Here is a 13,459-nt window from a genome sequence, read left to right as displayed (position 1 = left end):
GAGCTCTGTTTTTAACAGCAAAAGGGCAGGATATAAATTATCTTAATCAACCAATAAATACTCCCTAGCGTTGGAAACTAGAGTCTAGGTATTTAAGGCTGAAAATGTTGCTTTAAAAAAAAGATTTCTCACATCTTTCCCCAGTTTTTGGTGGTAATTCCTAGGCACAAAAACAAAACAACTGGACAATCCAAATTTTAATATGCAAATAATATGCATAATATGCAAATAATATGCAAATAATTTGCATAATATGCAAATTAACCTGCCTGGATTTGTGGAACTGGAATATGGCAACCCTATACAAAGCCACTGCCAGTCAGTGTAAATGCTCCTGGGTTACATGGACAAAGAGTTTGGCCTGGTATAAGGCAACTTCTTGTGTTCCCAAGTCTTCAGATTATCTGGGACACTTGAAAAGCAACTGACACACGAACAAGCAGCAGCAGAGAGTTCTGATAGCATCCCCTGCCAGACCCCTTGAAAGCAATTCCCATCCAGAATGTCATATATTCAGAATATCAAACAGGAGGTAGGTGGTAGATTTGTGGATTAATAGTACTTGGAAATGTAGTGGAAAAGTTGACTAGAAAGCAAGGAATGAGTGAAAAGCTTTTAGAACTTTTGGTACTTCTTTTTAGCTAATATGGGAATTTAAGCGAGAAAAATAAGCAATATTATCTTGCTAGAAAAGGGCCAAGTAACGGTAGATGTGAGTGTTTGGTTGGTTGGTTTGTATTATTGGGGGTTAAGTGTGTGGAACATTTTTTGTATAGCTTTAAGAAGTGGCATCATTGTATAATGGCTAACAGTTGATGCTGGATGAGTTTCAACAGCTAAGGAATGAGTCCGAGGAAAACAGATGCCTCGCCTGAGGGGAATGGGAATAGGAGGCACTGTTTTACAGTGGTTCCATTCCTATCTCTCTGATAGGCACCAGCGGGTGGCATTGGGAGATGAGGCTTCAGACCCTTGGCCTCTCAATTGTGGTGTGCCACAGGGTTCTATCCTCTCTCCCATGCTATTCAACATCTATATAAAGCCGCTGGGGGGCATCATCAGGAGATTTGGGCTGCAGTGCCACCAATATGCGGATGACACTCAGCTCTATCTCTCATTTAAGTCCTCACCAGAGATGGCTGTGGTTACCATTTCCAAGTGCCTGGAGGCCGTAAGTGAATGGATGGGAGGAAACAGGCTGAAGCTGAACCCCGACAAGACCGAGGTACTGCTTGTGGGAGATAGGAGGAAGTTGGGTGATTTTGACCTGGTGTTGAATGGGGTAAGATTGCCCCTGAAGGACCAGGTTCGCAGCCTCGGTGTTGTTCTTGATTCCCAGCTGTCCATGGAGGCTCAGGTCGTGGCGGTGAGCCGGGCAGCTTGGTATCAATTACATTTGATACAAAGGCTGCAACCCTACCTCCCTGTCCATCTGCTCCCACGAGTGGTACATGCCCTGGTCTCCTCTCGCTTAGACTATTGTAATGCGCTCTACGTGGGGCTACCCTTGAAGACAGTCCGGAAATTATAGCTGGTACAGAACGCAGCGGCACGTCTGATCAAGAACAGCCGCCGCCGAGACCATATCACTCCAGTACTTAAAGATCTGCACTGGCTACCAGTTGTTTACCGGGCCCAATTCAAGGTGTTGGTTTTAACCTTTAAAGCCCTACACGGTTTTGGTCCAGTTTATCTAAAGGAACGCCTTCAGCATCACCAGATAGGCCGCCAAACGAGATCAGCCTCCCAAGACCTTCTCTCGGTCCCACCAGTCAAAACAGCTAAGCTGGTGCGGACCAGAGAGAGGGCATTTTCAATTGTGGCCCCCGCCCTCTGGAACTCTCTGCCTTATGATCTCCGCCATGCCCCCTCCCTGACAGGCTTCCGCCGAGAACTGAAAACATGGTTTTTTAGGCAGGCATTCGAAACCTCTGTCTAATTTAGTTTAAATTTTTGTATGATGGGGGTAGGTTTGGATTGTGTATACTTATTGTTGTTTTGTATTATATGTTATATTTTACTCTATGTTATATTTTAGTCTATGTACGCCGCCTAGAGTGGCCGTTAATTCGGCCAGATAGGCGGCCTAGAAATAAAATTTTATTATTATTATTATTATTAAACCCAAGATGCTTGTAAAATAGAAGCGGACAAAGGGGGAGCTCTGACACTCTCCTCAAGAGCTGTTATCTGAAATTATTTTCTCTTGCCATCTGCCCTCCTCACCTCTACCCCACCACACTAATACTTCAGTTTATCATCAGACCTTGAGTACTTCAACATTTAGCGCTACAACACTGCTGGACATCTACACATGTAAAGATCATTCTTAATACTAAGTTCATGCATTATTGCATCTAATCCTATCTCCAGCACACCACACATAGAGGCCCTCCATTGGTGAATGGCTGGAACTGAAAAAGACGAAGAGAGATGGTGTCAGGCCTACATGTTTGCTTTCTCTGCCGCCTAATGTGTTTTTTTATCTTAAAAAAAAAGGTACAAATACAGCAATTTTTTAAAATTTCTGCTGCTAGTGTAAGTTTTAACATTTCCTTTGTAGGTTTTTCATTCCATCCAGTTTTTCACAGGATATTTGCTAGTGTTGTGTTTAGGAGATCTACTCTTTACTCCTTCAGGCCTTATCTTTTACTGGGTTGCTATGGTAATAATTCCCTTTCTAAAAGGGAGAGGCAGGAGCAAGGGGAAAGGGCCTACTTGCCTTTTACCTGCTGGATCTCAGAACTGGGTTCCGTAGATCTACCCTGAATAAAGTCATTTTAGGTTGCAATATTTGCTTCAAACAAACTTCTTCACCCTCTAATGTAGGAAAGCAATTTCTTCATTTATGGCCAAAGTGCTACCTAGATGGACATGTATTACTGAAATCAACTTCCCATTATAAATTGGGAATTCCGAATTTATCTCAGTAATTAATAATGATAGTGAAGAAATCAGAAGAAGGCTAGGACTGAGAAGGGCAGCTATGAAAGAACTAGAAAAGGTCCTCAAATGCAAAAATGTATCACTGAACACTAAAGTCAGGATCATTCTGACCATGGTATTCCTTATCTGTATGGATGGATGTGAAAGTTGGACAGTGACACATAATGAGAAGACATGATTCACTAGAAAAGACAATAATGCTGGGAAAAACAGAAGGGAGTAGAAAAAGAGGAAGGCCAAACAAGAGATGGATCGATTCCATAAAGGAAGCCACAGACCTGAACTTACAAGATCTGAACAGGGTGGTTCATGACAGTTGCTCTTGGAGGTCACTGATTCATAGGTTTGCCATAAGTCGTAATCGACTTGAAGGCACATAACAACAATTAATATTGTAATATTAACATTTGCAGTTTGGGTTGGATGTAAGAGTAAAAAGCAGCAGGGAGAAATTTGACAATAGAAGGATACAGGCTTAAAGTAGAAAAATGCAGGTATCAGAAAGAAAGGGAATATAATAACTAGAACAGACACATGATGAGGTGCAGGTAGCATGCTTTATTTCAAATGAACAATACTATCAAGGAGGTTCAACAAAACAGCTAACAACAATTTACTACTACATAAAACCAACTAAATTTTTTAAGTTCAGGGCAAGATGTGATGTTATAGCAACAGTTTTAACTTTTCTTAAACTGTGGTTCAAACCTTAGTTGCCTGGAGGTGACAGTATCGAGCAAAATCCTAATGCTACCACACAATCACTGCATCCTAGGAACCTCCAAGAGGTACTGTTTCTGCACCTGAGTACCCAAATACCTTTGTTAAAAGAGGCGATGGCCAGGTGATGTTACCTGATTGTAAAGCTATTCAGGCAGTCAGTGTGCCAGAAACAATACGACAGGGTGGTGAACAAAATGCTGGCCGCTTGCACTTTGCTCAAGGTATTGTTAGTCATGAACAAAATATAGTTTGACATTGATCAGACCTAACATAGGACATTAAAGTGAGGCTTACTGGAGGGTATTTGCAAACCTCACCAATGCCTTATATTTCTGATTCAAAATAAATTCGTGCACGTATAATGAAACCATGCACAGCATCATCTCTTAGGTGTAGGTAAATAAGTCTTCAACAGGGAGCCTCTCTACCTGTTGAGGCATTCTTAGACATCAACATTTTGTTGAGGCACAAAAATTAGTTATATGTTGAGCAGGGTATTCGTTTCCTACGAAACTTTCTCCTACCAACTGTTTGTTCCAAAAGTTACATTTTAAAATGTCATAAAATAAATGGTACAAAACTTCATAACCGTTATCTTCGGCTATATACAGTATGTACATGTCAAATGCAAAATTATTTTAAAGTCAGACAATAATGACTATAAGTCATAGTGCATATCCTTGGACTGTCTGGTTCAGGTAGGTACAAAAATATTTTTTATATATTTACAGATCAGTTATTTCAGTCCATATGAATCTCTTACTAAAAGTCAAGTGTAAATAAAAATAGGTCAAGCCTTCTAAATTGATCGAATGTTAATATTCACACTGGCAGAGTCAGTGCCAAATTCATTTTCTAAATTCAGTGTATAAAGTCCTCCATCATTCTTTTGAACATCCATGATGATAAGAGTGGTTAAATCTTCACTGGTTTCAATGTGGAATCTACCACCCTGACTAGAAATGCTTTTTCCTTTGCAAGACCATGATATTTCAGGAGTAGGTTCACCAGAGAAGGCACAGGAAATGGTGAGAACCTTTCCTTCCTCAATGGAGATATCATTTGGAAGAGCTTCAATTTTGGGTGGTATTCCTTTGCAAAATGGGAAAAGAAATTGAAAGTTAGTGGAAACTGCAATTTTACTGCAACAACTTATTCTACATATCTAGGATATTGTGGTGTTTTTTTTTCTAACGCTACATATAATAGTATTGCTCACCTCTCAAATCAGATTTAATCATTCTACTAGAAGAACTTTCCAGTTGGGTCAGACTAGATTTCCCCATTACACTGCTGGAACTCATCTCTGCAAAGGATTCTTTCATGGAGGACATGCTTTTGGCAGACATGCTTGCAAATTTCATTTCACTCATGCTGCTACTGCTGCTACTGCTGAATGAAGCTTCTTGTTTAGAAGCGGACATTTGATGTGACTGCGAAGAGAAACTTTTCTGCATGCTTGCATCACCACTTGTTCTCAACACTACCTCTTTTGGAGGTTCTTCAATTAGAGCTGTGGACAATAGCAAACAGATGGAAAAACCAATGACAACATTAACTGATGAAGTCATGTGACCGATATATTGATTTTATGGAAAAAGAAAGAGGAGACTGGTTTGCTATTTAAGGAAAACTGAATTTGGTTGTAAAAATGTTTTTAGTCATGGATAAAAAAATTATTAATAATGGAAAGTTTGGTGAGAGGTGGTCATATTTTGTAAATTATTGAAATATGAACTTTGGAAATATTCAAAAGAAATTAATTTTTCTAAATTATGGTTTATGTAAAATAATAATATAATAATAATAATAATAATAATAATAATAAAAGTTAATTCCTCTTAAATCTGTATATTGTTGAGTGAAAACATGTAATCCACTTAAAATTACTGAACTAATTGTAAGAATCTGGATTTAAAAAAAAATTTTTTTTAAGGTATTTTTTTGAATAGTGCTTTCTTCTGCCTGCTTACTTTGGACTGCCATTAAAAACCACCACAGCTTTCCTTAAGCAAAAGCACATACATACACACAGCAAAACAGAGAAACCCGTTGACTCCTGGTATCTAGATGACTTAAAAAGTAACAAGTAAGTTTGTATCTTAGAATTTTAATGCAACATTTTTTAAAAAATCCAAAAGACTAATCCTTTGGGAATTAATTATTCTGATAGTTTATTAAGCAGTGATTACCAGAACCAATGGGTTAACAGCAAGATATTAAATAGTATTTTGTAATTATATTGCATTTTAGGTTTGGTAATGAAAATGGAAGCTTGTTGAAGAATCAACACAATCATTTGCTTTTGTTACATCCTAAAAGCCCTACTTGCATAAAGACAAGGCTTAAAAAAGCACTTACGAAGGACAGTCAGCGATGCTGTTGCAGAGCACTGCCCATGGAAGTTTTTCGCTTTGACTGTGTATTTTCCACTGTCATTCACTGTAGCATTTTGGATAACAAGAGAATAAATATTCTTGGAACGATGTACTTGGATGTTGGATGAGAGAGTAATCTGATAACAGAAATAGATGCTTCGTTAAGATCAAGGATAATCAAGGTTTGTGAATGAAGTATTTACTTTTAAGGCTAACATAGATGATTACTTACTGGCTGGTTATCTTTAAACCAGTTGATTTCAGGGGAAGGGTCTCCAGAGACTTCACAGGTAAGCAACACATCTTGTCCTTCATTGATGTTTTGAGATTTAGGTTGTACAATAAAGGCTGGGACATTTGAAACATCTTTAGTAAGACTCATTTCAAAGTGACATTTGACGATACCCTGTTCAGTCTTTCCTTCACAGGTAAGTATTCCTTCATCTTTCTGGGTAGCTTTTTTGATGGTTAGCGTATGATCACTTCCTGACACACCATATCTATAGTCTTCAGAGTTAGTTAGCTCTATTCCATTCAGTAACCATTTCACATTAGAAGCACCAGCAATACTGGCTTTAAGGGTACCCCTTTGACCTTCAGACACACTCATTTTAGTGGTAGTAGATTTAACTTCTTCATAAGATGTTTTAACATCTTCAGACACAAGAGACTTTTTAACAAATTCCTCTTGGACCACTGCCTTTTCTTGAGAAGTCATTGCAGATTTTTTCTGGGCAGATACTTCATGTATTTCAGACTCTTTTTGAACTGATTTTTGAGATTTGGTTAAGCTTGACACCTGAGAATGGATACTTTTAAAAGCTTGGCCAACAAACTGAAAGTTGGTTTTGGAGATGCCACCTTCTCCAACAACCTCACATGTATATTCACCTTGATCAGATTCCTTGAGGTTATGGATTTTAAGTTCATATGTTCCATCAGATGCATAATGAAATTTGAAATGATCATCTTCTTTTAGTTTCTTGCCATCTTTGTACCAGGCTACTTCTCGGACACTCAGAACACTGTTTTCAACTGAACAGAAGAATTTTACTTTGTCACTAGAAGCTTCCACCTTCAGCTGTTGTTTTATCTTAGGAGGAGTAGCAACTGGCAAGTCTGCTTTCTCTGTTGGTGTTGTTTTACTTGCAGCTGTTGACTTGGCTTTGGAGTGGGCAGGAGATGGTTCAGGGGATTTTACTCGCTTGGGAGATTTTACTCTGTCTGGGGTCTTCACATGAGGCTCAGGAGATTTGACCTTTGGAGGTGATGCAATTGCTTTTTCTGGAATCCTTTTCCTTTGCACAGTCAAGCTAAAGTGGGCTTCCTGCCTGCCTTCAGAGTTTTCTACCACAACACTGTAACTTCCTTCATCTGAGGTCTGGACAGATGAAATTTCAAAGGTAGATTTATACTGTGTACGTGTTACTTGGTAGCGCCCAGAAGAAACAATAACTTGATTTGCACGGATCCACGTTACTGTTGGTGTTGGTTCACCATCGATGTCACAAGAAAATCTTGCAGTCTCTCCTTCAGAAACAGTGATTGACCGTGGCTTTGTTAATATTGTAGCAGGCAGAGTAGTTTTGAATTTCCGATGCACAGCTCTTTCTTCCAGTGACTTTTCCTCTGATGCACTGACTTTCTTTTCAGCAGAAGCATAATGTTCATATGATGATAGTGATTCTTTTGTTTCAGTCAGTTCTGACTTGATTTCTCTTACTGAAGAACTTGCTTCTGTTTCAGAAACTTTCTTAAATGAGGAAATTGCATATGCTGCAGTCCTTGTCAAGTCTGGTATAATGGATCTGGGTACTTCCTCATCTCTACGTTGTGAGGTATATGTAGTGTAGTCTCCTCCTGTAACATCTAATGTTGCATAGTCAGAACATTCTCCTTTATAGTTTGTGGACACAACACGGTATGTACCACTGTCGTCAATATGGCAGTCAAGGATCTCCAAGGTTAATACACCACTAGTATTAGTGAAATGTATGTTATGGCTTTCATGAATTTCAATACCATTATGATACCATTTCACTTCAGCAGTTGGTTTGGACTGGACATTCAAAATGAATCTGGTGTTGGTGTTACATGGTACACGATGTGAGCGCATTCTCAACGTGATGCGTGGGGCATGATCCAGAGTGAATGGTTCTTGAGTCAGAACTTCATATTTCCGTTCCATTGTTTTTTGAGTTTTCAAAGCAGCTTTCATGGACTCATACCTTGAAAATATGTCAAATCTTGCTGTCCTTTCAAATCGTGATAGTGATCTCTCGCTAGATACTGGACTTGGTGAGCGTGGGCGTGTTCTCTCTGGTGTGGGAGATCTTCTCTCAGTTTCTTCCACAGGATGTGAGCGGGGCCGAGTTAATTCAGACACAGGGCGCATTAATTCAATGTAAGTTGGAGAAAGAGAACGTCTTCTACCTAGTAATCTTGAGGGAGGAGAAAACTCTCTGTGAACATGTCTCACCATTTCTATTTCTTCTTCTTCTCCTCGTGATGTGACCTCAGTAATTTCTCTCTCTTTCCTTCTTTTCAGTCGCCTCTTTTCTTCTTGTGACATATACTCAAGCTCACTCTTGTATTCAGAGATACGCTGGCTTGTTTTAACTGGCTGGAGCAGCTCCTCGTCCTCTTTCTCAGACATTATTCTCTGTTTTTGTTTTGATGACCTATAAATTGCTCTGTCATGGCGTTGCCGGAGCTGTGCATAAGTTTCAGAGGTATCTTCTTTAGATGGTATATGATAGATTCCATACCTCAGCGCTTTGTGCTTAGATTCCTCTGCGGCAACCTGTGCTTCTGCTTTAGTGTAATGGAGAGAAGACAGTTCAAAACGTGGAGGGCTTCTGCTTGGAGGTGAAGCAGAAAAGCCTAACTCCAGTTCTTCTTCAAGTCGCAGTCTTTCTTCTTCAGTTCTCTTCATTGCTAAATAATCATCAACAGGCAGCAGCAGTTCTTCATCTGACAGGTCACTAAGTGATCGCCTTCTTGGTCTGTAATAAAATTCATAATCAGGAGATGGTGTACGCCGGCGTGCTGGTCTGACAATCTCAAGATCATCTTGTGACAATTTAGGTATGCGCCACTTAGGTTTATATTGATCAGAAATGCGTGGCAGTGGCATAACATAGAACTGTTCCCATCTGGAAAGGCGAATGCGCTTTTGTCGCTTCTGAACAATTCTGTCAAGTTTTCCTGGCATTTCATATTGGTCTCTCAGCTTCTTGTACCACTTCATGTCTGACATTGGCACAAAGAGTTTGATGTTCTGATCTTCAAGAGTAGCAGCCACATGTCTGCGAGGCTCTGGGACATCATAAGGCATTCGGAGTCTCCTTTCTTCTTTAACTTCTTCCTTTCTAAGTTCAAATTCACCTTTGACAGTCTTAGTGGTTACAGCTGGTTTATACAAGATGGCAGCTTGTCTGAGAGCTTCTTGTGCTACTTGTGTCAGTGGGACAGATTCTGTTTTAGAAAGGATTTGTGCCATTCTCACTGTCTTGTCAATGCTTTTCTGTACATGTTTATGCCGCTCTTCTTCGGTCTTGTACTCACGTTTGACATATGTCAAACGCTCTACCTTCAAGTAAGCCTGGCAGCTTGTGGATCCAGCACTATTTGTAGCAGTAACTCTGTAATAACCACTGTCTTCTGGTAAAGTATCCCTTATATGCAAAGCATAGTAATCTAATCCTTCATGTACGATTTCAACATTTGGGCTACGTGATAAAGGCTGTCCATCTTTTTCCCATTTTAGTGTTGGTTTTGGTATCCCAGATACTCTGATCTCAAAGCAGACACTATGGCCTTCTTGGCATTCTGCATTTGCCAATAGTCTTTTGAACATGGGTCTCAACGTGGTGGCCTCTGGAGGTGCATGCTGAACAACAGTTAACTTAGCTTTGCAGCTGTCCTCCCCATATTTGTTGCGAGCCAGCACAGTATATTCAGCGTCGTCATCTTCATTGACATTATGGATGAGAAGTTGATAAAGACCCTTATCAGATTCAAAGGTATACTTCCTATCATCATCTCCTGGCTTGATCTTCTGACCTGCTCTGAACCATGTCACACGAGGCTCTGGGTGAACTGTTATAGTTACTCCAAACCTGACATTTTCACCAACATAGGCAGTACGATTATACAGAGGCAGGGTAAATTCTGGTGGCCTCTCCAAAAGTCTCAAGGTATCTACTCGGCGCTTCACTCTCTTGACAATTCTGCATCTGTAATAGTCAGAAACTTCTCTCACACCTTTAACAAATAGTTCTGCATAGGAACTGTCTTCACCATAGTCATTTACAACTTTGCACCTGTAGGTACCATCATCTGATTTAGCAATATCTTTGACATACATTGTGGCCACTCCTTCATGGTAGCTGATTTCATGTTTTTCACTGTTCTCCAGTTGTCGTACTCCAAAGTACCAGGTCACTTGTGTAGATGAGTCATAGTTTTCAATCTTGCAGACATATTTGGCATGACCACCTTCTTCCCCAACAGCATGCATTATCTGCCCAGAGATGGGTCCAATATCAATTGAAGCCACTTTAACTTTGGCAACTGTAATACCTTTCTGAGATCTGACTGCACCGCCCCATGAAACACGGGCCACTGACACAACTGTATTCCATTCCTTCTTCACCAAAGTTTGGTAATAACGTCTGTGTCTCAGTGTTTTGATTACTTTAGTGCTGGTTTTCTCTGTCCTCTGCTTCAGCCATGTATGTTGAAGGGCTTCACTAGCAGTCATACGAGCTTTCCTTTCTTTTACTAGCAGGCGATCAATGAAATCCAAGGCCTCAATACTTATATCTTTGAAGGCTTCATCATCAAAGTTGTATTCTGCATTTATGATGTTTTCAACTGTCTGTTGATTTGTTTCAGCAGCGAAAGGATTCAGGCCACTTAGAAGTACATACACTAGAGTTCCAAGTGACCACATATCAGTGGCTGTATTGACCATATCATGCTGATGGACTTCAGGTCCATAATATTCAGGAGAAGTAAACTGGAGTCTGAAATTATCGCCAGGTTTCAGCTGCCTTGCCTGCCCAAATTCAATAATTTTAACTATAGAGCTTCTTCTTGTGAAATAGATAATGTTCTCTGGCCTGATATCAAAGTGCCCAATGTTGTGACTGTGTAGGAATGCAAGCGCGTCACATACTTGGCGTACATAGCTTACAATTTCTCTTTCATTAAGTTCAAATGCAGGAGTATTAAGTCTTTCAAAGATGTCAACTCCAGATATGAACTCAGAGATCATCACCAGTTCTTCTAGACTTTCAAATGATTCATGAAGCTGTAAGATATTTCTATGTCTACCAATGTTTAGGATGGAAATTTCTTTCTTTACTAGCACCTGATCGGCACCTTTTACTTTGACAAACTTGGCCAGGTAAGTCTTCTTCGAAACTATCTCAACACACCGGTGAGCAACTCCAAATTGCCCACGCCCAAGTTCTTCAGCAATCACATATTTATCATAAAGTTCTTTTGTAGAAGAGTGAGATGCTTTTGCTATGGTGATTTCTATGGCCTCATCAACTTCTTCATCATAATTTAGTGATCTGGTCTTATCTTCCTTTGTGATAATAGGATCTGTAGGTTCTGAAGGCTGGCTTTGCCCAAATTTATTCTCTGCTATAACATGGAATACATAGCTTGTCCTACCGAATAGGTTTATTACAGTATATCGGGTGTCACGAGCTTGGCCAACACGAATCCATCTCTCAGCCGTGGTAGCACGTTTTTCAATGGTATAGTGTGTGACTTTGCTTCCACCATCATTTGCTGGAGCATTCCATGTCAGGTTGACTGAGTCTCTTGAAACCTCACTTGCTTTCAGTCCTCTTGGTTGATCAGGTACATCAGCCACATCTAATTCAACTGTTTTCTGATCAATGCCAAATCTGTTTTTAGCACAGACAATGTAGAAACCTGCATCTTTTCTGTCCACACCATTAGGGAAAACAAGAGATGTGAATGACCGTGTAACAATAACTTGGTAGTGTCCATTAGTATCAATAAGATCTTGTCCTTTTTGCCATGTGATCACTGGGTCAGGCTTGCCACTGAATGGGATTTTGATACTGATGACTTCACCACGGAGAGCATGGACAGCTCCCATGCCTTCAAGATTTTTAGGCAAGTGGATCTTAGCAGGAACTGTAGCAAAAACACAATGACAAAAAAGAAAATAAGAAAATTAGTGTACATTATTATTTTAAAAGAACTCAAAACACTGCTTCTACATAGACGGAGACTGGTTCAGAAAGTCTTGGGCATAGTGGCTAATATTTGCAACAAACTATCATAAGTTGAGAGAGAAGGATGCAGGTGAAGAAGACATGAGTGCCTGCTCCAGTTGGCCTCTCCATAGGGCCGTTTACCATCAACTATCCTGTAGAAAGGATTTCAGGAAAGAGAGGGACTCAGGCGAAGGCCATATCAGAGCTTCTCCTGTTGGACTTTCCATGCTCACTGGACCATCTTCTATAAACTGTTACATGGAAAGGATTCCAGGAGAGAGAGGGAGGCAGGTGAAAACTACTTTGAGCCTGCTCCAGTTAGGACTTGTGAGAGAAAGGATAGTCTTTCTACCAGCAGCTGTCCTGTGGGAAGGATCCTGATGACTTTTTAATATTGTGTGTTGTGCTCTAAAGCTGCCATGAAAGACAAAATGTAAATAACTGAAACCAACCAACAAACACTTCCCTCTGTTATGCAGCCAGCTGAGCAACAACTGCTGTTCATAATACAGCCATTGGGGACTGTTAATCCAGTTACAGCGCTTCTTTCTGCCACAATGGTAGAGGCTCTTTACCAGACAGGTGTGTGAAAGAGCTTTTTATTATCTCATAGTTTGATAAAAGCATCAACAAAATTGATCACAACACCAGTGCTACAAGAGCACAGACATACTTAGTTATGAATGCTAAGATATGTGTTCAACATATATTTCATATGTTGTTTTATATGTATGTATCCTAGTGTATTTGCATTCTTCAAATGAAAGTACAGTGTATTATGATTAACAGAGCAGTCCTAACCCCCAAAGCCACTGTCTGGAGTTAGGATTGGATGGTTCTTCTTCTCCATAAGTGGGATGGAGATGAACATCCATCATGGAGCCCCCACTATGCCCACAGAAAGCTCAGTTGGTATATATCTACTGCTGATGGTGTTTTCATTAGCAGAAGGCAGGTTAAGTACTGAAAGAGGGCAGGTTTAAGGCAGGCTGGAGATGGCCTTGATCTGCTGAATCGAAAGCTCTTCATTCCTCTGGGCAGCCCCAGGGTCAGACTCATCAACGATGCCATTTTGATGCTGGTGTAGTTAAATATACCCTATTGGTTTCGATAGGAGAATTTCTCCCCAAAATGGAGATCCACCAG

General features: G+C 40.1%; 1 protein-coding gene across 23 annotated transcripts in view; it reads right to left on the bottom strand.

The window, feature by feature from the left end:
• Window positions 1-3,484: 3,484 nt before the first annotated feature.
• TTN (titin) overlaps window positions 3,485-13,459 on the bottom strand; it is a 359,167-nt gene continuing 349,192 nt past the window's right edge. For all 23 annotated transcript variants that reach the window (XM_061608344.1, XM_061608325.1, XM_061608332.1 and 20 more), the window contains 4 exons: window positions 6,280-12,230; window positions 6,031-6,184; window positions 4,889-5,182; window positions 3,485-4,761 (listed from right to left, as the gene is read on the bottom strand). In XM_061608344.1, coding sequence (XP_061464328.1) covers window positions 4,469-4,761; window positions 4,889-5,182; window positions 6,031-6,184; window positions 6,280-12,230 — 6,692 coding nt within the window. In that variant the 3' untranslated portion in view covers window positions 3,485-4,468. The remainder of the gene's footprint in view (window positions 4,762-4,888; window positions 5,183-6,030; window positions 6,185-6,279; window positions 12,231-13,459) is intronic.

Source organism: Rhineura floridana, chromosome 2, assembly GCF_030035675.1.
Source record: "Rhineura floridana isolate rRhiFlo1 chromosome 2, rRhiFlo1.hap2, whole genome shotgun sequence".
In the NCBI taxonomy this organism is placed as follows: Eukaryota; Metazoa; Chordata; class Lepidosauria; order Squamata; family Rhineuridae; genus Rhineura; species Rhineura floridana.
Note: the sequence above shows the minus strand (reverse complement) of the source record. Positions and strands in the feature narration are given on the sequence as shown.